The 26,288-nt window shown below is 40.6% G+C and overlaps 1 protein-coding gene across 2 annotated transcripts; it reads right to left on the bottom strand.

Moving 5' to 3' along the window:
• Window positions 1-289: 289 nt before the first annotated feature.
• zcchc7 (zinc finger, CCHC domain containing 7) lies at window positions 290-26,188 on the bottom strand. 2 transcript variants are annotated; one of them, XM_077718380.1, is made up of 10 exons: window positions 26,074-26,188; window positions 24,077-24,661; window positions 23,523-23,748; window positions 10,144-10,196; window positions 9,931-10,056; window positions 9,677-9,847; window positions 7,566-7,601; window positions 1,691-1,786; window positions 1,145-1,262; window positions 290-1,063 (listed from the first exon to the last, which is right to left on the bottom strand). In XM_077718380.1, the coding sequence occupies exons 2-10, from the start codon at window positions 24,584-24,586 to the stop codon at window positions 480-482; spliced, it is 1,920 nt and encodes a 639-aa protein (XP_077574506.1). In that variant the 5' UTR covers window positions 24,587-24,661; window positions 26,074-26,188; the 3' UTR covers window positions 290-479. The 2 variants fall into 2 exon arrangements, with proteins under 2 accessions (XP_077574506.1, XP_077574507.1); XM_077718381.1 differs by having other exon boundaries at window positions 292-1,063; window positions 10,147-10,196.
• Window positions 26,189-26,288: the final 100 nt, after the last annotated feature.

Below are 26,288 nucleotides of genomic sequence, written 5' to 3' on the forward strand. Positions count from 1 at the left end.
CTACAGCAAAAAAAGATAGTCTTTCCAATTCTAAAGTAACAAAAGCCACAAATATCAAATGTGTTCCAATTAAGGCATAAAAACTATGGAAACATTTTTAAACAACCTAAGCACAAATAAGAAAACATAATTAGCAACAACTAATAAGTTTAGACAATTTTAATTGCGACAGATTGAAAAATGAACACAAAACCTGTTCTTATCACCATAAAATTACTTGTGCCCTGACACACACACACACACACACGCGCGCGCACGCACGCACGCACGCACGCACGCACGCACGCACACACACACACACACACACACACACACACACACACACACACACACACACACACACACACACACACACACACACACACACACACACACACACACACACACACACACACACACACACACACACACACACACACACACACACACACACACACACACACACACACACACACACACACACACACACACACACAGGCTCATACACACTGCAATCGCTTGGTTTTTCTTTGCTTTATGTTAAACAGATTCTCATCTGTTGGATACATCTGTGCGGCCTTTTTTTTATGTAGATGCCGTTTCTTTTCACGATTATCTTTCTTTGACTTCCCAGCTGCTGGCCTCAAAAGACCACCATCATTGAGCCCTGCTTTGGAACTTTTGTTGTTCATCCTATTCTTAATCTTTTCCTTTTTCTTCTTCTTCTTCTTCTCCTCTGGTTTTTTTACTATTCCTCCTCGACCTCTGAGAAAATCCAGCGTTTCGTCCGCCATGAGTTTGTGTGAAGCGGGCTTTTCTTTGGGCACCGGTCTCTTGGGCTTCCACTGTTTGCCTGCATTCTCCTGTTTATTCTTTTTAAACTTACTTTTTGCAACCATGGAATCATTTGTCTGACGGAAAAACATATGGCTTCTTTTGCTGTGGTGACTTTTGGGAGTCCTATCAAATTTTTGGTCAAATGCGTGTCCATTGTTGCCACGATTGAATTTTTGCTTCTTGTACGGAGGCTCTTGAGAAAGTGGAAATTTACCCTTTTGGGATAAAAGACCATTTTTGATCAATTCTGAGGAGGGGAGGTAAACAAGTATCAGTATTAATTTTGACAACATTATTCAAGAGCCCGAATGCATTCTACTTGACCAACCTTCAACTTTTGACTGGAGCCTGATGTCTCTGCGTTCGATGTCTGCTGGGGTGTCATAGTACTTGATATAAGGCGCAGTAGCAAATGAATCCCAGTTCATTCTTTTCAACCCGCACCACTGAGGCACACATAAAAAGAGCATTGGTTATTAGCACAGGTACAAAAAAGATCAAGTCTATCCACTATACAAGATTGAGATTCACATTGAGGATCACAGTGAATTTTAGTCATAAGATACTGAAGATAAATATCATATATACATTTACTAGACAATATTTGTGACTACTTTCAGTGAATACAATGCATGCCACGTCTACACGATTACTAAACTGCAGCGCCCAGTAATAAACATGTTTAACAGGAAATGTATGTTTGAAAAAGTGTACAGTATCCCCCCCCCCCCCCCCCCCCAGGCACATTGTCTGGATTTTTGCTTTGTTTAAAAATATGAACTAAAGCAAGTCCTTTTGCTAATGACTAATGCACAGTCATGCATTAAAAAAGAACAATAGAGACAGACTTGACATACACTGTAGTGTTACTTACATGGCCAAAATGTCCGAAACGGGAGCAGTTGTAGCAGTAGGCAGGCCTTCGACCATTGTTAAGGTGACGCTGTTTTATAGGTGGACCGGCCTCGGTCTAAGGATGGTCAGAAACAATTGAAATATTACTCTTTCAAGAAGGATTAAGATCCAAAATAACTCAAATTGGGAATGAACATAAAATTCCTGGATACGAGGATCGGAGTCTTTTACAGAATTCTCTCCTATCATTCTCATGCTATTGAAACCAGCCTTTATTTAGCATAGAGGGGCCGATACAAACCGCTGATTACCGTGGCGAAAGGTAGATGTCTGTAATGACCCCAGTTTGATAAGTTTGTGCGTTTATGTCATGGGTTGCCGTTCCTGAGGGGCCAGGCCTCTGAAAGCCTTGCATGCTCTAGTAAACACAGCAAATATACACTGATAGAGAGGCAAGACCAGAGTCTCAAACGCAGTGAATTTAATGCTGTCTCTTTCACACCCACACACACAGAGATAAACATGTGCACAAGCTACTAAAGATGCCCCCACAATCCCCATGATTCGGAGATCAAAAATCATTTGCGGCCCCCGTCATTTCTTGAACATAGCTTAGCTCACGTTAGGAGCTTCGCGCTCGCCAAAAAAAACGCCCTCTTTACCCCCCTCCCTCTTTCTCTCTCTCTCTCTTTTTAACGCTTGAGTAGTTTTTCGGTAGAAAGGATGAATGCTATTAGAGCGTCGCGTCATTATCGGGTCAAACCGGCCGGGCCCATCTCCATCACAAAGGCCAGGAGATCACAGACCTCTTGCACACTCACTCACATACACACCCACATATGGAACACACGTACACTCTAAAGAGATCACAGCTCTCGTCATCCCCGGCCCCCCAACGTCCATCGCCTTTTCATCGTTCATGTAAATTAGCTGTAGGTCTTCCTGTGTCGCTGCAACTCTGACCTTGGCCTGCGTTATCTCAGTCTGCTGGGATCCAGCACATCGAAAACCCACCACCCCTTACCCCACCTCTATCAGGGGCATCTAAATAGCTGACAGCAGATCCTCTCTTTCTTATGGCCTGTCTGATTTCAGCTCTGACTGCTGCTACATTAAGTTGCTTTGAAGAAGCATCAGTCCAACAGTGTATTAAAATACACTCTTAAATAACAAGCAGTAAGTGACAAGGTTAATAAAGCCAACTCCTCTCGAGAGTGGCAATTTCCAAACCACTGTGATACTTAGTTAATGTACAACCCTGCTAATATCTAATGAATTAATTTCTGGGACAGTGATTGGACTAAAAGGCCTCTTCTGTCCGAAAATCTTAAGACTATTTTTTTGTGGGAACGACCACCGCATCTTAAGAAGAAAGACTAATTGGGTTTTCATTTCATCATTAAGCCTTTTCTTCACTTTTTTGAATGGATTTGTGTCCAAAATATTGTCACCTTTCATTTTAAAGTGGTATTTTATACCATTAAGCACTTGAATAGTAATTTCGCCAACAAAAAAAAAAATCAGTATACAAATATTGTTGAGTTTTGTGTCAGGATCCCATAAAATGCAGTTTTTCATGGTGTTCAGAAGAAAAAATGACACCATCTCCTGCCCACAACAATTTAGCCTGAAACCTTTAAACTACCAGATGTTTTCCTTAACATCTCAGCGTTTGATTCAATGATTAAATCCGAGTGCATTGGTGACGAGAACAATATGATCACTTTCTTCTGAGATAACATAAGGAGCTACGGTACTTGAACCGGTCAGTAAAAAGAAGAGAAAGAACACAACACAGTTTAGGCTGGGCGTGGATGGAAGGCTGAACCAGAGGGTCCTAAAGGCTTTGCTGTGTCGACATAGCCAACCAGCCAACCGTGGCCTCTTCGCACACACACGCATACATACACAAGTGCTTTCTGTGCTGTACGCGTGCGCATGCACAAACACACACATATACACTAAAGAGTGCGTTCCATAGTTGTCTGGACACGACAACATTCTGTCTTTTTAAGCTCCACTCTCTTCAGGTCCTTGCTTGGCTGCTGGTGGCAAAGCCGTGATAATCCTTCGACCAACACAAAGCTTAGACTGTTACAGACGACAATCGGAAGGAGAAAACACACACACACACAGACACACACACTAACCGAATCTGTTGTGTGCGTAAGGGGGCGGGAAGAAGCGAGCTGGGGAGAACCGGTGCCATTTTGCATATGTTATTGCAGCATGTGAGTGAGGTCTGCTTATATTACTGAGAGTCGAGGGAACGTCCATGTGTACTACATACTATATATTTTATCAGGGAGAACAGCAGCTTAACAACAAAAACATGCCATAGTTCAGTATAACTTTGAGTAAAGTACAGTGGGGAAAAAGTGCACTTTTCCAATCACAGGTTGGAGGTTCAACTACACCAACGACAGCAGGAAGATGATGAGCTGGTCAGATAGAGAACTAGTTGACTTTGGTCTATATATCCATATGCATTTTAACAATAGAATAAAAATCAACTGTCTTGAACAAACACATTTAACCCACAAATGCTGACAACTCGAAACAAAAATTTGATCATGCTTTCATATTTTTGATGTTGACTAGAGGTTCTATCAGAGAAGGTTGAGACTTCTTTCTACATCCATGCCTTCACACACACACCTTTACTTCCAACCACGCGAAAAAATCGAAACCACCCAGCTAAGCGGAAAGGCACAAAGACCTGCAAAGCCTGCAAGACTTCTGATAACACAGCACCTTTCTCAAGACATGTGCGTGTGCCATGTACTGTACATCCAAGCAATGCACAGGGAAAAAAATACCTGTACCAAAGAAAAACAAGCTTGAACGCATACATATTTTACCAAAACTTGATTTTAGAGGAAGTTATGGTTGAGTGTGTGCACGCGATTGTATATACAAACAAAAAATAAGGAATGTTCTTTGAATTCTTAGCATGCATTATTACTATGGACCACTGGGTGACGCTCGAAAACCATGCTGTAGGATAGCAGTCGCTGCAACGACTGGATAAAAAATGCACACAAGTTCACACTTTTACAGACTTCAACTTGCAGCATTTACAGACTGCAAGTTCAAAAAAAAAAAATGAAAATATTCCTTATTTTTACCTATTATTATTATTTAGCAGCAGGCATATGAGTCTCACCACATTAAAAAAGTCTGCGTTGTGAAAACCTGAATCTGAATGATTTACTTTAGGACCGCTAAATGTGAACAGTTAAATTAATTAGTTTATATACTTCACATATTTAAAATATTTAATCATGAATTTGAATGATATCAATTGAAAATGTATGATTTTAACAATTAATAATTGAGTGACAACTGAAATAGTAATTTCAAATTGAATTTATTACTATTGAAGTAATACTGAATTACAAAAACTGAAATGTAAAATCATGAGATTCGATTCAGTTTCTCTGAAATAATAAATAATCACCACCCAGAAAAGAGTATGTGTGTTTGTGTTTTCCAAATGTAGGTCTCTCCATTCAAATACAGGTCGCCTTATTTCAATTTCTAGTTCCTGTGATAGTGGCACATTACTCATAGCAATCTGCAATTGTTAAGATTTTGCCTTAGTAAAAACCAAAAAAAGAACACTAAAAAAAAAAAAAAAAAAGGAAAACGCAAATAGAATAACTACTGGCCTGCATATTTTTTACCATAGAAGCTTTTTCAAATCTACCCGAGACAAAAGCCTTCCCCAATTGCTACTGAAAACATTTTAGAGTGTGTATGTGGAAATGCGAATCTCACTATAAATGTTCACAGTAAGTACCCCAGGGCTTTGTGGTCAACACTGTGTGGCTTGGAGGAGTTTGTTAGTTTAGGGCCAGGTGCACTCAGACACCACACATAGTGAGGAAGATCAACAGAAATAGCGCACGTGCGTACACACACACACCCAACGACACACACACATTGCAGGGAGGTCTGACAGAATGCCTTTTCACACCTGGCTGCGCCCAGCGGAAGGTGACAGAGTCACATCTCCCAAAGCGCACACACACACACACCTCCTCACATTGGGGAGTTCAGGGTCGTAAGCGGCATCATGAATAAAATGAGGCTGTCTTAAACAGAAGGAGGCCCCGAGTATGCATGCAGAATGGGAGTGTGTGTGTGTGTGTGTGTGTGTGCGGGCGTGAGTGGTTTTGTTTTGTTTACGCAGCCATCACTGAAACCCCATGCCAGTTTGGATGTGTAACGACCTTCTGTTCCCAATGCTTAAACGGCTTAAATACTTCAATTAGACTTGGGTCATACTCCACCACCCGTTAAAACACAAAACCGTCCAAACACACACACGCGCGCATAAACGGTGGCATCATTTTGTGAGATAGCACTCCCTCTCATTTGTGGTGCCAAATGAAAGTGCACTAGAGCAAAAGACATCTCACACTAACACGCTAATTTGAACATATAGACCGATTTCTGTCTTTTTTTTCTTCAGATGGGTCTCCCCAGGAACTTTGCTTTCCCAATCTCTGTGCTACTAATGATGCAGCCTTTTCATGAGACAGCCCATGCTAATTAATCTCCATAGAGGAGAGTGACAGACCTCCCTGAACACGCACACATGTACACACAGTGCACAGCAAGATGTATGCAAATACACACCACTCTTCTTGCCTCTTTCTCACTCGTTTGTCCCGTGTGGCGTTGGCAGCACATTTCATGCTTTATCACATCTTTTAATTGACAAACAAGCTGCTCTTTTCTCTTAGGCTGAGGTCTATATCACACCCTCACATACACACACACACACACAAAGACACAGCTCCAAAAAGTATTCATTTTCAGAACCTCAGGCCCACACCTAAGCAAATATGAATTATGCCCACACCTAAGCAAATATGAATTATTCCCTGTTGGCATTGCATCTTTAACTGTTACACCTTCAAACTAAGAATTACAAATGTAAGTTTGTTCGTGTCACATGAAAAGCAAACTTTCTCATTTATGCTACGTTTGAATTATACCCAGTGTAAATTCCATTCCTTGAATAATAGAAAAAAAATAACATGGTTCCACTAGGGGGCTGTAACAGCCTTCACCATAAATAATTGAAGCAAGAGATATAGATAGGATTTCTAAAACTGAAGTTCAGTACATAGAAAAATCTGATTATCATTTTAAAAATGAACCAGACTGGTATTAATGGAGAAAAACAGAGAAACCACTCAATAGAAACCCTTTTCGGGTGGATTTTTATCCAAGTGGGACGAACAAATAAATGAAGACTAAGCCAAAGGCTAGTGATGCAGGCTGAATTATAGTGGCTAAAAAAAAGTCCACAAAACTTTCTTCATCCAAGTGCAAGTTTTTTTAAATTTATCATACGAAAATATGATCAGAACTTTCTAAACTTTTTTCAACATTCTTTTGAACTATATAGTTAAAAATTCATTGAATTAATGTGATTTCACCAACGCCTACCCCTGGAGACGTAGCTTCAGATTCAGAATGAACCAATCACATACATTTTAAAGTGCCTCTTACTAACCCCAAATCAATTATAAACCTTTTAGCAGACTTTTCCAAATGTATGTTTTTATGACATTATTAGTATGGGCCATTTGAAACTATTGACAATGTCCCCCCCACTACATTGAGTAAGGCCAAAGCATGACTCGGTCCTCTCTACTGTGCTCTTTTCACAATATGTAGTATTATGTCAGCGCCAAACATAGCTATAGGATATCAATCCAACTAATATGGTTTTAACTTTGGGGTCTTTTGTTCAAAATGCCTTTATTTACCCACCATGTAGGATATTTCAAATGGGTTATTAGGAACCAAGGTTAGTTAGGAGTGATAACTGTGGCATTTCAAACTCAGTCTAAAAGTTGTGTGTGCTGTTCACTCACCGAAATATGGTACTGCCTCCAGATCTCGGGACATTCCTGTATAAGGGAGGGGGAAAGGTAAATGGTTAAAATTTCATAAAGACAAAAAAAAACAAGAGAAAAAAAATATCAGGTGATGATCTTTTTGGGGGGCCAGATTGCACAGCCGTAAGTGGTATTAAATGTTTAATTCTGATGAGGAGAGGTCATGGTGTCATTGCCCTCCATAAAAATATCTCCCTGGTTACTCAGGCACATCTCTGCTACAAGCAACTGACTATTGCTACAGTCGGTCTTGTCGATTCACTCTGTGCTGGTGGTGTGGTTAAAGAATTATCTTCGGGACTTTGGCACGCTGTTCCCATTGCATTCCGACATCCTCTGTAAAATGCCGCCACTTCCCTCTGGTAAATTGAAAATGCTGCAGTTGCCGCTGGCAATGACATTTATCTACTTACACACCCTGGCAAGAATCACATGTGAGGTGTAGAGGTAGATTCATCGACCTTGACATTATAACTACTTGCACGACATTAAATCCACGACCAAAGTGCTCAACAAAGATAATGAATGCCGTGTTGATGTAGAGAAACATTCATTTTACATCACGTTTATTATTGTGATTAACGGCATCATACCGAAAGCGGATTTCGGTTAGATTCTGAACCCGTAGCATTTGACTTCAATACGAAGGCAAATGTAAATATGAATTTTAACAGCTGTGTAGTTCTTCATCTCATCAAATGTTCCTTGAACCCCCCGACTCCCCACATACACACACACACACACACCACGTTAGTTTTTCCCCCCAGACCGCCAGGGTGGCGTGTTGTTGTCGAGGGCGACAGGCGAGGCGAGCGACACACTTGCGCTCCGTCAACCGTCTGTCTTTAATGAGAGACACAGAAAGACCCAAGGGACAGAGACCTGACTCTCGCTTCTCCACAAACACGCACGCATGCGCTCTCACACACAACGCCATGCAAAGACATACATAAAGTTCACAAATAAAGTTTTACCACTCAAGAAAACCAATTAAAATTCCCACCTAACTTTCACACAGAAAAAAACATTCAAAAATCTGCAGTACTAGTGCAGTAGGTAAGAAAATGTGTCATAAAAAACGAGAGGCGGGGCCGGTGTAGTCCGTGGGCCGGACTCCCTGTGGTGTTCACCTGGTTACTCATCCATTACGCAGGCCACAGTACATGACTGACTGACGGAGTGCAAAAAAGAAAGCGAGGCACGTCGAGACACATGGGCCGGTTACATACGCGCAGGTTTTTGTAGCTCTATGGCCACCATACTGCCAGTGGGCATGGTAATGGATGTTGCGGTGGGATAATTGTCATTGACGGTCATTAGATTCAGCCTTCAGTGGAAGCCAACTCATACACACACAAACACACACGCAGCCCGTATATTTAGCATAGCGGAGACATAACTAAGCTGTAATTACTCAAGTGTATCAATTAATGTGAACAGCAGCGTGGGCTGACCCCCTTTCAGTCATTATTACTCTGAGAGTAAGTTTGGGGACACTAGCCAACAGATGGCAAAATATTTGATTGATGTGTTATGTCGTTTTTTGACTATATGGTAAAATGCCATATTCAGTGACACTGCGAATAGAATGGAACATTGAAAACCGAATACATGACTGGCATAAATGGACAATCTTTTTCTATTCTGTGCCAACTGTACATGCAATATATGTATTATTGCACGAGTTATTGTGATGAACAATTTATCTAATTTATGCCATGTCATGTCTTATTGTTGAGTTAGCCCTTTTGGCTCATTGTATGTAATTTGATCCCTGTATACACATGATTCTGCTTCATTACGTGATCCCAAAAACAGTTTTCTTTTAATCGTCTGACCATGCTAGTGGTACAAACTTCTCCAAATAGACATCAGGCCCCTCTTAAGTGTTTTTCTACAGTTAAATTGGAAATTAATCATTGGTTAACCCCAACAATAATTATGTACAGAGAAAAGGAATCAGAATGAGGGAGCATGGTTTGGTTGAAACCTTCATCTCACTGTTTTCAGAGTCTAGATGCTCAGTAAGTAATTTAACTGTTGCTTCTGTTGTTTCGTTCCAAAAAAAAAAAGAAAGCTGTACTCACATCAATGAGGTGGCCCTTCAATCCACAGCGACGGCATTTTTTGTCATAGTAATGTTCCTCGGTGCAGGAATCATCCGAGTGACCTGGAAGGCCACAGTTGTAGCAGTACTTATAGGGACACCAAATGGCCTTGTGACCGGATTCAGCACAAAAGAGGCAAGCACGCAACTTCTGCAGAGTCACAGACATAGCAGATGTTCTCAAATTGAAATATCTGTATTTTTGTGAGACCAAAAGAAGTACAACTAACTGACTTTGGGTTCAGGGCAATTTTTGGAAAGATGTCCAATCTTATCGCAGTTTCGACAATGAACATTCTTGTCCGTGTAATATCGCGGTCTGAAATTTCTGGCTCGGTTATCCCCGTAGAGGAATTGAGCCTGAAACACAAACAGTAAATGCAGTATATTATAAACATACAGTTGCTACACAAGTAAACTATTAAGAGATTAATTCTTTCTTCATACCACCTTGTCTCGATCTGAAATCACCCAGCTGTCATCCTTATCTTTTTTGACATCTGGAAAGAGAGAAAACATTGTCCCTAAAACGTTTATAACAGACAGAGTTTAGAAGATGTTAAAATGTCAGGCTATAAAAGAAACAACAGCAACAAAAAAAAATAAACATGACCAACAATAATACTATATTTTCCAGTAAATGTGGCTACAATGTGTTTTTTTAACTGTAATAAGTTAATATTATAAAACAGTTGTTGATAAGCAGAATGCTCAGAACTACTTATCCCAGCATAGAACTACTCCTGAAGCACTTATAAATAAAGTCGGTCAGCATCGAAAATCCCTGAAACACTACCCGAATGATGGGGACAGTTTTTCTGAGTTTCAATCTTGGTATTTGAATTCCTAAATTCTTTTTTGGAATATGCATTACGCATTTCTTATGCTGTGCACAATACTGTAACCGTAAGAGATATAATTCAATACACTGTAGAGATAGAGTGATTTTGTAACCCTCAAAATAAGTGATAGAGAAACATGAAGACCTTAAACGCCCGAGGCGTGTGCTTAGTTTCCCATAAGAGTAGGGTGCGCACACACGGGTGCACACAGAAAGCGGCACTGGCAGCTCGGCACATCTGTACGAGAGACGCTAACAGCGCCTCCGGGGAGATCAGCATATTCTCCTAAGGGGCACAAAACACTAACTGACATCCAGAAATTGTAACGGAAACAGACACAGACACATGTTCTTGGCATTAATTATGTGCTGGTGGCAATGACCCGCCACGGGCTCGCATGCTTCCATAGACACATGCAGACACAGCCGTGCATCCTGCACCGCGATTAGCTGCTTGACAGTCGTTAGCCTTTGGACAAACATAAAGCCTTGAGCCAAAATCAAATATTACACTCTTCTCTCCCTCTTTCTTTCTCTGACTCCCTGTATTCAAGCCCTTATCGTGCTTATGTTCTCAGCCTCGCTTCTTTGCTTTGGGCCCGTGTCCCGATGAGCGGTAGCAGAAGGGGGTTATCAGCTTCCATCCTTGTCAAACAAATTAAAATAGCTGCTATTTGGCTGGCACTTTTTTCCACCATGACCTTCCCATCAAACACAAACATCCGACACAAAAACTGAAAAGCAACGCTTTGACTAACTGCACAATCGATGATAGGAATGTACCAAACATTTTCCATATTTCCTCTAGAAATCCAATACACCAGTCTGTTAGACCAAAATAAATATTGCCCCAAAAATCTATCTAATATGGTGGCTGTCCAGTCCAAAAATGATCTATGGATGTGTCTGGTTGGGAAACATTACATTTACCCTAGGAGAAACCACTTGGTTGCTCTAATGTGCCATGGAATGCTTGATAAGAATGTAAAACAATAGCCGGTTGCTTCCTTTTCAGTCACTTCGAAAACGTTTAAAAGGTAAAGAAAAGATTTACAAGCGAGGAAACATACTTAAAATAAATTGTTCAATCATCTATCTGTAGGTGGTTGTAGTTTCCATATCCACTGATTGAGTTTGTACCAAGTGTGTCATTGTTTATATCCATACATACAGCATGTAGAAATAAACCAAGAAGCTCTGAAGCACTGCCTACTGAGAAAAGGCTGGGGGGCCTCACTGTGATGTGTGTATGCATAGTTAGCATTAAACAACTGGTATTCAGTTAATGAATAGTTTGAAAGAAGGTAGGGGTCAAACATGTGTGCGTATATAAAGAAGTGGGTCTTAGTGTGTGTGTGTGCGAGAGAGAGTGCGTGTGGGGGGGCTCAACGAAAGTCCTTCCAAGAGCGTCTCCCAAGGGGACCGCACAAATAAAGACCAGGAAGCTTTCCCTTAATCTAAAAGTGGCCCATATACGCAACACACACACACACCTACACACACACAGATAAAGGGTGAAGCTCTTTGTCACGGCCGAGGAATCAAACACATGCACGTGGTGGAGTGGGGGGTAGCAAGGGAGGACTGGCAATGAAAAGGTGTGTGGGGGCAGTGGTCTTTACGCTAGGGGAAAACCATGCAAATCAAGCCAGAGGCCCCCAAACCAGAATTATCTAAACTGCTTGCTATACGCTAACCCAACATATCTAAGAGCTAAAGAGGCAGATGGCAGGGACTTCACTTCATGGCTAAGCAGGCTCAAAAGATATAGCGGGACTATGTTGACTTGACCACATAAGGAAAACACTTTCAGAAAGTATAATGTTGGAACTTGCAAGATAGACTAGAAGCTCATTCCTCCACAGCTAAGGCAACATACTTAATGAGACTTGAGTAGTTATTTTATGGTGTTAAGATAGCCCTACGCAATCTGACAAAAAAAGAGCACAATTACTGACGGACCACTTAAGAGAACACAATTAAATTTTTGTGTGTACTGGAGATTTCGGGGAAAAAATGTTTCTAGAATGGTCGCCTGAAAACCTTTAGACTCCCCAAAACGATTGGACTGAGAAGCGACAGCTCTCCCTTGATCCCATCAGTCTGCTGCCAAGGGATGTTCAAAACAATGGTGTGGAAGAAGGGGGACACATAGGAACACAGGGAGGGAAGATCAAGAAAGAGAAGGCGACAGATGCTACCTGTCTCTCTCTTAGGTACTCTGATTACTCTGAGATGGAGAGGAGTGGGAGGAGGCTGTGTTTGCGTGCGTGTGTGTGTGTGTGTGTGTATGTGCTGCCACTGACAGCAGAACGGAAGTCTATGTGTGGCTAATGAACCATGAACTCCCGGCTCTCCTGGGGTGGCGCATGCACACGCACACACACATGCACACTCAAACACGCACGGCCAGGACCATCCTCGTGGGATGAGGCCTCGACATAGTAGTTCAAAACAGATGAGCAAAAAAGGAGACAAATAATGTCAAGAAAAATATCCATCCTTCACATTTTTCCCCATTATTAAGCAACCCAAATGAAGGATGTTCTCTCATTTAAATATAAAACCGTTGAAGTAGCTCGCCTTTTACCCAATCGCCTACTACCCTGTCAAGACACTTAAACAGGAACCTCAAACCAGCCGGGTCATTGTACCACACTGTTGACTGGACCCATTAACACACCAAGCAAAACAGGCACACACATACAACACTGGAATGAAAGAGGGGCCCCTCAAATGGAGGTTATGTTGGATACTGAAGCGACAGGGTTGGATTAGAAACACTATACATGACAATGGCGAGAGCTGGGAGGAGTGTGGAGCTTGTGTTGTGTACGTGAAAAGTGTTTCCTTTGTGACATCACCCTTGAAATGCCGCACTCCCTGGTGCAAGGTTAAACAAGAGGAAAGGTTGGTGAACGCATGTGCACACAGCTTTTGTTTGTTTCTTTTTGGGGGTCTGAAAAATCTGTCCAAGAATTTAAAAATACAATAAAGGGAGGGGGGAACAAGTGGTCTGAACTTGAGCCAAGAGAGTATGTGATGAGGAAATGCACCTGTATAGCAACATTTACACGAAAGATAAAATGATCAAATATATAGAATCGTATTGATGGACAGATCAATAGCAGTAAAGCTGATTATAGAGGTTTGTTATCTGATGGTAATTATCTTAATTTCACACTTACCCCTAAGTCACCAACCTACCTTGGGAGGAAAAAACAAATTCCTATTTAGACCATTAGTTTGATTAGTTTGAAAAGGCATAAGTTAAAATGACCTTTATTGCTTTCCGACAATTTCTTGATCTTTCTTAAATCTCAGCTAGCTTTGAGCCAATTACTGCTTTTCCTAAAAAAAATCTGGAAATCATGGAATTAATTTGGTTTCTCAAGGCAATCAACCAAATTTCGGGTGGAAAGAAGGTAGGAGCACAAAACACAAACTGGATAAACAACTTCATTCATTTTTTGGGAGAGGTAGAGGATCATGTTCCTGATGATCCTCTCATGAAGAAGCATAATTGGAATTTTGATGACAGAAATCCTTCAGATTGGTCCTAAAGTTCAAAAGACGCTGTCAGTACTGACTGAGCGAATGAGGAGGAATGGGACTCGGGAGATAGCGGGTTCAATCGCATGCTGAATGGGAAAATAGATGCCAATTTAGAGAAGTTGTCAGTTCAGCCTGGCATAAAAGAACCACAGGGTTCAGACAATTGATGGCTGGTAGGCCACAGAGATTCAAGGCAGATGAGAAATTACAGAGGAACAAAACATTTACTTTCACTGGTACACCAGCTTTGAAAGACTGTTATCGTTCCACTCTGCTGGATATTATGAGACGCGTAGCATGCTTCACACCGTATATCAATTTATATTTATTATTTTCCATCCTGATTTATGTTGTTCAAGTTGTACGTTTCTGGAGACAATTTAATTATTTCCAATGGGGGGGAATTTTCTCCAGGTTGGCATTCTTATTTTAACAGTGTTCAACCTTAGAGGTTCTACCAGACAAGCAGGTGCCTTAGCCCTAGTGGAGTCTCTTTGCATGTTTCTTACCAGCCCATCTTATTATCCACCTCAGTCCACCACAGCCCCTGTTCATGACATGCTGACTGTCCACCCTCTGTCAGTCCATGCCACCCCCCCCCCCCCCCCCCCACTAGTTACATACCACATTGGCAGCAAGGGCAGGGCAGGTGGCCAAAGCTGTCAGTCAGAAGCCCTCTGGCCACGTGGCAACACCATAGGCACCAATTACCACGCAGCAGGGGCGCGGTCTGGCAACCGCATGGCAACCACATGGCCCAATCAGGGAGCTTATCAACAGGCACCAGAGAAGGCCAAGAAATGCGAGCTGGCATGTTAGTATGCCTGTGTATGTGTGTGCGTATGGTAGGACCAGGTTATCCAAACGCAGCTTGCATATCCAACGGCAGGTAGTCATTGTGTCATTTTAATATCCGTTAGCTGACTGAAGTGTGAATTTCCCATTCAAAATGCTAAATTTATCTACATCTATTGGCTGATAGATGATACAGATTTTACTCGTGACAGCTTTTCAAAAATGCGGGATGGATGTCTTTAAAAAAAGGAACCCTGAATGACCTGTGCCTAAAACATATTTATAGCTTCAATGGGAAATCCTGCAAGGTCACAATCTGGCACCATTTTTACATGTTCATTATACTTACACAATTAGTTTCAGTAAGGAAATAAAATCATGTGGGCAATCATGCATCAAAATATGATATACATTAACCAGATTGTCAAGACCTTTTCTCAACATAGCAGTTTTGATGGCAACCAAAGAGGGGGATGATTTTGATTAGGATAATAATGACCAACTATTTGTTAAAATAAATCATTTCAAAAGAATCTTAAGATAATGAGAGTTTGAGTTTCACGACTTCAAAACGTATAGGCATACATCGGAGAAAATGTAATATTCCAAGCATTTCTTGTCTACTAAACCAAAAGAATACCAATACTGTGGCACAAGATGTCTGTAAGGGGTAAATAGATTTTAATAAAACCAGTGAGTTGCAACCTCAATTTCATTTTGATGAATTTCCTCCTGCAGGAGTGAGCCAAGCGGAGGGCGAGAGGGTGGAAAGAAGCATGAGCGGGTGTGGGAAGTGGGAATAATGGGGGCTGGAAGGCAGAGAGAATTTTCATGATTGTTATTTTTGTTATTATACAGAGCAAGGGGGGTTGAGGGGGCAGATAAACGGTGGTGGTTAATCAGAGGCATTTTGTGAAGCGCTCCATAATGGGAGCCGGTTGGGGACGTCAAGGGGGTTTATTTTCCAAGGATCTTTGGCCCCAGTAATTAAGCTCCATTCACGGGGCTCTGTTCCCTAAATTAAAAAATTTGTCATTAAGTGGAATTTACCATAATGCCTTTTTATCTGCTGGCGGTACAATGTGAGTGTGTGTGTTTGTTGTGTGGAGGGTCGAAAGGAAAGGAGGGGGTACAGGGGGTGTCGGAAGAACCATTAACACTCAAAAATGCATACTATGAACACACGCAAACGCCTAATCAAAAGAGATGGGGCAAGTTTAATCACAGAAATAATCCTGGACAGCACTATACATTTGCATGCGCAAACTCCTCCAAATTCACAGCCTCTGGGATAATTAAATAATGGTACTTTAAAGTTTTAATTTACATGGAAAGTGTGCGCACATACACACGCAGGAGGAAGTCCAGTGAGATAACATTTGATGGAGAAAGAATGATTGAGGGAACAGAAAGCTGTGTCTCTTAAGACTTTCTAAAACAATACAATTATTAGTCTTTAATTAGAGCAGCACCTCTGCAGAGACTGGGGACAGTGGAAGAATAGGGGATTAAAAGAGGGGCTGTTAATACAGTCCTTTATTGCTTTATTCAAATACAGTACATTAATGCATCCAACTGTTCTTTTCTACAAGCAATGCCAAGCTTTAGTCAATTATGTCAGATTTGTCTTTGGACTGTGCCACTATCGCTCCAAAACCCAACAAACATACACATCTTGTACATGGCATGCTGCTGATGGACAAGTGCTGGTTAATTGCCAAATATGGAGCGAAGCGTCACCAATTGTTTTTCATGATCATTCACCAATTGTGTTCAGGTTTTGTATTTTGGACACTTCTATGCGTCCAACTTTCAGGCAACCGTTTGTGGTCAAGATGGACAGAGTATTAGGGAGTCATTTTCATCATCATCTGCAGTTTTAAAATGATGGTCATTTCCTCACAGGGAGGCTGTCAGGAAGAGAGACACAGATTTTGTCGTTTAATTTGCTCGCTCAATCCATTCCATTTCTTTTCTGACAGATAAAAAATTAAGAACCTCCCTAATGAGCCTATTTTAAATTGGATCAAAATTAGAATTGGAAGGTTTCTTGCAAAAGGCTCAGTCACCAGACAATGTGATACACATGCATTGCCCCCTGCAGCTCAGCCCTGTGGCTCTCCGTTACTTACTCAGTTTTTCCTTTCCGTCATTGGTCATTTAACTGTTTCATATTTATACTTAGCAGGCTTCTCATAGAATTTACTTCATTTGGATTTATTATTTCTGTCCCAATGCAACTTTGCACCACTGATTTAATCTGTCAATGGAAAGCGCAATACAAATAAACTTCTCCCATTTAACTGATGTCACAGTTTTTGTGGGTGATCACTGCCAACCATTCGTGGTCAAATGGACTGGACATCTATAGCAGTCAATGAAGAATACTATAGCTTCAGCAACAGAAGAACTTGAATAACTGTCTAAAGCCTGTCCTATTAAAAGGTTTTTTAAATTGAAAATGTTTCACTAGAACTAAAAATGTGCAGCAATCCAGTGTGCGTTTGTCTGACAGCCTGTTCAGAAATATCAATGACTTAACTCCCCAATGTGCAGGTAACAATCTCTTTGGTTCTGATTTTATCCAGTATAATTAATTTTCCCTCTCGCTCCGTATTCGGCTTTATCGGCCCCGGCCCACCACAATCTCAGCATTTCATTTAACCATAATCCCTAGGATAAAGGGGCAGCCTAGGTGTTTTAATGCACTGGCGTGTGTGCATCCAGCAAAATGTGCACTGGAAAAGGCCTGGATTTGACAGAAACACATAATTCTTCAAAAGAGTTGTGCTAGTGAAAGCTCTCAGGCGTGGATTTAAGAAATTTGGCTCTCCGTGAAAGTTAGGAATTGGAATGAGAGAGCAAAGCACACAAGACTCAAAAGATGTGACAAATATTGTGCTGGCAATATTGCTAAAAGAGATGAATCAGAAACATGTGCGTAAATAAGTATGAAGTGTAATTATTATTATGTCAAGGGTAGTAACCATTCATCTGTGCTCAATAAGTTTGAGCATAGTAATTTATATTTAGCGCCTTAGAGCATCAAAAGAGGCAAATACTCTAGTAAACTACAACTGATGAATAAGTATGCTCAACAGAGGGGCCAAGATGGACATGGAAATGCTGCATTGCAGCTAAATCGGGTGCCAGTTAAACCAGACTGGGCCCAGCTGGTCTATGCTTGATGAGCACTTTAATTAAGAGACACCAGGAAAAGTCTTCGAATGGCCAAGATGCAAACAACTAGGGCCCTCTAGAGAGAACACAGCACCACAGGCACGCATATGTAGAGGTAGGCTACACTACTGCGAGAATCCAACACAGACGTGCAGACACATGCACACAAGTAGGATCTTGTCAACGCCACAACAAAAAAAGAACGTGAACATCTCATTACAACAACCCACCTACCCCCCCCCCCCCTTTAGTGGTGCTCACACAAAAATTTGGGTAGATGGAGAAAATTCGCGTTAAGGGATCCATGACTGCTTCGCTCACCGCCCTTCCCACCTCTCAACTTCATGTTATCCTCATTTGAAACCCGCATTAATATTAATACATAAACCTCTAAAGCCCCCCTGGCTTTAACGCCGCAACCCCGCCCCTAAAATATAACACCACCTAGGGCTACTAGTTAATAAAGCCCTCTTGACGACCCCTGACGGCCCCACAATCAAAGACCTACAATAAGGGGAAAGTTCTCTGGCCAAAATGAAGAGGAATTATTACATTCAATTTATTCTTAACAGCAATCTCGGTAGGATATTGTGGAATAAGTAAAAGGTTACAAAATGCACATAAAAACTAAACTACGACTGGGATCAGCAGGTCCCCAACTTATTACTGCTTCCTCCTGGCTATATGAATGGCAACACAAGATCTTTTTCTCTTAAATCTCCTCAAAGTGTGTTATAACGCGCTCCTCTTAAAATAATTTGCATTGCACACCGCATAAAGAAATAAAGATAGTCAAAGTTTATTAGAAATGATCATGGCACACTTATCGGCTTCACCTCTAGTGTGGTGAGTGGGATACGCGTTCAAATTGGTTTTACCGCAATCTTTTTTTCTATTAACAAATTTATAAAGCTTATAGAAAAACATTCAACAAATATAAACCACAGTGTAACTGTCAACATTAGAAAATGTTTCCAGACAGCTGGGCTCCACTTTTAAATATTTTAATTTACACTAAAATGCTGCTGTTTATTGTAAAGAACAAAAAGCCACATTAATAAACCAAATGAGCACCTGTGACCACAACTGCAGATGTTCCTGGTTATTTTTAATATGCGACAATAGAAGTAAAAAAAAGATACATTCACGCTTTAGACTTGATTAAGCATTGCTTTTCAAACAGGGTGGCACATGAAAAATAAAATTATCAATATCATAAATCAAATCAAAGTATTTAGAATTGCTTAGCGATGAGTATAATAAACCTCTCTAATAATAAATATATTATTTTTTTAGCTTACTCCTACACAATTATTTAAAATAATAATTTAATTAACTTATACATTTAATTAAAATACATGACTAATCAGTAAAATGTGTGTTTATCGGGTTGGGTTTATGTCAAAAACAAATAGTTGCATCATTTATATTGACAATAATTTAAACTCATCCATATGTGGGATTAAGCGTGACTTGACTGCATGAGCCTCACATACGGAAGCGTACAAAAAGAAGCCATGTTGCCGCAACAGCTTAGGCGTACCCCAACTTTATTTTAGCACTTCCAATCACAATATTGCCTGGAAAGTATCTTCATGAATTTTGTCCGACTGTCATTAATATAAGCGAAAATCAACCCAATTTCTTTTTGGTGTCTTAAAAAAATTAAATGACAATACAATAGCAATGTTCTTGCCGCTATATGTATTTTTATCTTACTCAAAAGACGACAAAAAAATACCTCAACTGGAAAGTAGCAAGCGCAAGAACATAGAAAACTCCATCCATGAAACAATTGTGAATATAATTAAAAGAAATGTTGTGCATTCATTGAAATGATTAAATATCATAACAACAAATGAAAAATGTTAAGACGCCACGCTTTCAATAAAAAACTGAGTTCCTCTCTTCTGACAACTACAATTTGTAGTTGAAATAACTTTCATGTGAATATTATGGTTCTGAAGAAATAAAAATGCATTTTCTCGTATACGGTTGATACAATATTCACATTTGCATACGCACAGTAAAAAAAAACTGGATAATAAAAATCAAACTGCAGAAAAGCATTTTAGTGGTGTGTGTGCATTTGTCTGTTCAAACATACTGTGTGGTAGTGTGGGTGTGGCGTTACACCTCGTATGGCACTGGGCAGCCAAGATAAGCACTGATCCTATCCATGCCTCCCTTCTGCAGTGCATGCCCGCCCACCCATAGATCCACCACACACAGACACACACTTTTTCACTGCCAGTTACATGTTACTGTAATCTCATTTTAGAATATGAATGTCCAAAATATAATCACAAACAGTCAGAATTGCAACAACAAACAGCAAAGCCAGTTGTACCCATTGTGTCTGTATTTGCCCTGCAGCCTGGCACGCAAATTCCAACTCAGAAATTTCCAAAAGGACAACAGGCCCAACCGAGGAGCAAGACAGTAGATTCTACCAAAAATGCAAAAATGACGAAAGAAGGAGATGAGTACAAAAGCCACCTATAGAATAAAAACAAAAATATATGCTCCTTTCCTTTCCATTTACAGCCGTAGTGGAACTCTAAGCCTTGTACAAAGTTTGGTGAGCACTTACCAAGACTTGAGGGGCAAAGTGAGACAAGAGAATGTGACCACCGAGCGAGCGTGTGTTTAACCACTTATTCAAAGTTTAGCTTGAGTACACTCCCCTCTTTTGCCCCAATTTCATTCATGGACATGCACACCTCTTTGGGTACAAGTTGGATTTTGAGGGAGGTCCTGTTTTGTTCCCTCTGGTTGCCTTTGGATCCAAGATGGATCAAACTCTTCCCAATTTAACTCGCTTTTTGGAGGAGGTGAGGAAATAGGGAGAGTAATTTAAAGGAATCTGATTTGCCAGGCATGTAACGTACAGGTATATTCATTAATAGGAATAAAATTTTATGGGGCAGCTCTAATACTATTTGTATACCTGAACCTCTTTTCTAGCTTGATGTACATAAGGGTCATGAAGACAGGTGAACTGGCAAGTATATAAATAAAAAAAATAGATTTTATGTTCTCTGTGGAGAATGCTGTTCATACTTTTTATTTATAATTGGACAGATGTTTGTACTTAAAAATGAAGTGCATGAGTCTTGTTTTTTCTTTTTTTTATCTTGAATAGAAGAATACTAGTATGTTATTTGATAACACAGATAAAGCGTTCTTGCTAAGCCTCACCTTAATTAGATTTTGGATGGCCACACCAATTTGCATTCTGTTTAAGGCGATAAAGGCAAAATTCGCATTTGGACACATAGACAATGGTGGCCATTTTATAGAGGCTCCAAAAGAAGGCCTTTTCTCATAACTTAACATTTCTCTATTGACAACAAAAGCAAAGCACATGAAGACTTTTTTAAAAAGAGAAAAGTCCCATGACACTTCCGGCTCACCTTGGGGGAATTCAGCTCAGTGAGCATCTCAAGGATTAACACAGTAATAAGCTGATTATAAAAAGGACTCAATGTTTTGCAAATATTTAGTTACCCCCAGAAATTATGTTAAATGAACATTAGCCTCCCAGATCCTCAATTTAATTTCATGATTAATATAGCATAAAATGGCAAAAAGAGCAATTCTTCTGTGACAAATGCACCAGCTCAAGACAAATGACTCTCGCCCATGAAATTTCAGCACTTTCATTTAATTTGGGGGGGGGGGGGGCATTTTTAACTTTAAGACCCCTTTTCACACCACACCACACCCATGAACCCCTATGTGCAGACACGAGGTCAAGCTCCAAAGATCACAGAAAAGAGCCAGACGACACTGGAGAAAGCCAGAGAAAAAAGGCGGGGAGGAGACTGGTGTGCCAAAATCCTCCATTCCTCCCAAAAAGCAAGCCCAAAGTCTGAGCTATAGGCACCCTCCTTTAGAACGGCGGTGTGCGGAAGTCAGGGAGCACTCTTGCAGAAACATCCCAGGGAAATTTAAATGAGGAAGAAGTGGTGCAAGAAACAGAGGGAGGGAGAATGGGGGAGACAGACGGAGGACAATAGTGAGGAAATTGGATAAAAGAATGAGACGGAGGTGCCGTAGGTAGGAAGGAGGGGGGGACGGAGTTGCCTCGGACGGGTTGCTGAGGCTGCAGGTTAAGATAATATAAAGATCTGGAGAGATTTGCGCCAAACATTTTTATTCATTTTTTTGATTGCTCCCATCTCTCCTGACCCCGTGTTCCTCCCTCTTTGATGCTCGTCTCTGTTTGTTTTTTGCATTTTGTGCTTTGTGTGTGTGCGTCTCTGTCATATGCATAATGATGAGAGGTGGAATATTTTAGAAACAAATTGACACGGCCCCGACACATACATATCAATACAAGATGCAAGCATACGTACATTTAAAGATCAGATGGAAAAAGAGCTGACCCAACAGATGCAAAGAGTTTTTCCATTTCCAGTAAAAGGCAGCATTATTTTATGACACTTTTGTACATGATGGTCGCAGATATGCTAGAATTGAAGCAACAAGGCTGACCTAGCACTTTCCCACTTTTTCGGGCATTGTTAATTCCATACCAGAGACAGGACAGTAACTCTGGGTAAGGAAATTCTGCATTGCCAGGACAGGGTGTCATGTGTATAATCAGTGCCCAACCAAAAAGTTGGTGTAAAACAGTACTGTAAAGCAAAGAAATCCCTCTACCTTGTGACATCACCGCTTGCATTAGTGTTAAAAACATTTTAATCACACTCACCTTTGTCTTCTTGTTAATGTTATTTAACTCTTTACTTCAATGCTATTAATTTCCTCTCGTTTGTTATTGTAAGCAGAATAACAGTCCCACATAAACATCCCCAACAGCAAAAAATAATGCCTGGTCCATAACTCAAATGCAAGGCAAAGTCACGGTGTCATCACAAAATTAAAATGATCACATATACTAAGTAGAATAACTAGCAAGCAATAAAAAGACTGGAACATGAATTGAAGAAATAATTAGCACTGATACATTAAATTTGGTAGTTATTTACATCCTGAGTGCCACAATGCATGCAGGGTCATGAGACTTTTTTTGGTCTGTTCTGCACAAAGGTTAATGTGTAATTTCTTAGGGCACGTTACTGAGAGTAGTCGTGTTCACTAATTACCTGCCTCTGTGGTATATTCTATATAGCGAGAGGGTTCTTGGAGTTGCAGCCAGTGAAAATAAAGGCTAGTGTCTCCATACTTTGTCCCCAACATCGTCCACCACATTATTTTAAATTGCTCTCAAAAAGAAATATTTCTGAGAGTTCTTTGTTTTTATATACTTTTTTTGGCAAGTGACCTGCACTACTTAGAGTCCAAAAATACATGACATTGTCCACTGCTTGTCAGTAATGCAGTAGAAAATAGTAATTTTTTTTCAAATAAATGAACAAGACAGATGCAATAGGCTCACAAGGAGCTTACATAAAGTGAATAACTAATATTACCGTACCAAACATACCTTCACTGATGCCAGACGTGCCTTTCATATTTAGTGAAATGGTATTATCACCATCCTGATGGCCTTGTCCCAGAATCATCCAGTTTTCGACAACGTCCGAATCACAGGAGGAGGATTGGGAAGAGGACGATTCAGATTGACATTTGAATTCTGGCTCGGAATCAGAGCCTGAGCTGCTTGAATTCAAAGTCACCACTGCAATATCCTTGCCCTTTTTGGGAAGTGCCTAAAAAGCAAATAAATATATTAAAACAGAATCTTGGCAGATATTTACAAAAGAAAAACCCACTCCTTAATCTTGTAGCAGTATTAAATCTATTATTATTATTACTACGAGTGCCTAATCTATCCATCACATCTATAAGACATGCAATAACAGGTTGGGTACAGATGCGCAATATCACTCATTATAGAGTGGTCAGGTTAAACGACAACTTCTCACTGATGTTTAAGTCTGTTTTGAAATTCTACATTTCTATCAGACATTCATAATGAGTACTTTTATCATACATCAATAGCACATTATGAACTTAAAAGTGTACGGTTTTCCCTACCACATGGGCTGGTGTAATAGTCTGTACTCGGCCTCCAATGCCCCCCTTCAAATCACAAATTCCTTTGTCCTCATCAGCATCATTGTTGCCATCATCGTTATCAGCAGCAACAGCCTTATCATCATCCGAAGTGGAGGAGAGAATTATAACATCAGAAGAGTCGTCGATGACAATGACCTCTTCAAGCGCTGGCAATTTTTTATGGACTTTAGGCAAGCCTTTTGCCTTCTTTTGTTTGACACGCTTCTCACTCTTGCGGTGTTGCAGTGGCTTGACAGTATTCAACACATCTGGTCTGTTTTTGGGAGACACTTCAAGTTCAACATGGTTAGACTTCTCTGCAGTATTTTCTACAGCAGCAATCAAATTCACAGCTTTAGATGAGTAGTGTAGCTGACTGTAGAGGTGGAACTCAAGCTCACTGATGGCCTCTGAGCACTCGGAGTCATTATCATCTCCACAGTAGAGATCATTCTCCAACTCCTGGCGGTCCTGATAGCTACAGTACATCACCACAGAGGACCCTTTGTACACAGGATGTTAGATGTACACGTCCAGACATGCACGGTACTCAGGCCACTCAGACTACAAAAACAGGAATAAGAAAAAAAAAGAGGTTTCAATATCATTATTTGATGAAATGATCTTTGTTTTACAAACATCATTGAAGTTCTTATATTATACTAAAAGCTGTGAACTTAGTAAGGCAGGTCAATTTAACTAACCTCTGTGACTTAAAGTTTTTTTTAGCTGTAATTCATCTAAAACACTATAGGGCATTCAATTTTGCATAACACATTGCAAAGAGAATGATTTACCTATAAACCAAAAAGATTGTTCAGATGTTCACACGTTTTAAATCCCCTTGCCAGTTGAATTAATTTCCTCACACCGAGCAGTTCTTCAAAGTTCATCCTCGTATTCCCACCCAAAAGAGAAAGCAGTAGAAAACTATTCCAACCATTATCTCTAGTGCTTAGGAACACGGGCTCAGAAACTGCCATCAATTACAGGACAAACTTTGCTGCTATTGTTTCAGAAATCCATGTGGACTTGTTAACCAAACTGTAGAAGAACTTGTTCCAGTTCCACTCCTCTTGTTTTAACTTGATAGGCCCCCGCAGCCCATCCATTTCAAACAGTGAACTACAGCCCAAAGAAATACATCCCTTCTATTGACGGCCAAGAACAAATCTGGTGTACAGGGATAATAATTACGATAGGAGTTCATTTGCACAATCTCTCTTGCGTGCACACGTAGGCACAGTGGCCTGAGAAATGGTACTGGCCCATTGCCCTGTTTAGTCCAGCGTGTCTGCACTATGATGGCTGGAGATGATTGGCCTCCCACAATGACCACTGGCTGTAGACCCGCTACGCTAGACTGTCACAAGCCGTCCAGGGGGATTAAAAGGACAGAAAAGAAAAAAATCGCAGCCAATCTCTACAGAACTGGCTGGGTCTACTATAAGGGAAAAAGTTGAGCAGATCTTGGAAAGTCACTGTTATCTACAGAATCCTATTAACACAATGAAATTGGGCGAATTTGATACAGCAAAATCACTGTAAAATGTGATTCTGGAAGCGATGGATTACAGAATATGATGCTAGTGAGATGTTATTAGTAACTGCAAGCCTATGTTATGTATGGCAATAGCAAAATGGCGAGCAAAATGCTAACGAGCCGGCAGATGCTTTGTGGCGAATCTTGCCTGTCTCCGTCAAAAAAAATCGCAAAAAAGCATGTATCTATAGTATTGATGAATAAACCAAGTATACACTGTGGAGTTTATGAATTGAAAAAAATATTGACCGCTCTGGCAAGCATGTGTCCCCACTGTTTCCACGTGCTCGGAGCAACATAACTGGATGTAAACAACCTGACAACAATCAAGAAAAATACTTGATGAGGGGGAAATAACCATAGCTACACACTGCAGACGTTGGGCGTTATGAAGACGCCGTCTAATGTATATAATGTATATTAGCGATCTTACCTTTAAGCCTCAAATAGATGCACCAGTGGTCACATAGGACTACACGGAGACACGAAATTCTCTTCCGGGTTTGTTAGTCGGGGAAAAAAGTTGGCCAACCAGAACCTTTCACGTAACTCAGCCAACACTCGAGATGCTTTTTTGTCATTATTGAATAACAGACATTAACATTTGTTTCCAGGACGTGTTAAGGGAGTTCAGTTTTTGTGATTCAT

This window comes from Stigmatopora nigra, chromosome 6, assembly GCF_051989575.1.
Source record: "Stigmatopora nigra isolate UIUO_SnigA chromosome 6, RoL_Snig_1.1, whole genome shotgun sequence".
Classification (NCBI taxonomy): Eukaryota; Metazoa; Chordata; class Actinopteri; order Syngnathiformes; family Syngnathidae; genus Stigmatopora; species Stigmatopora nigra.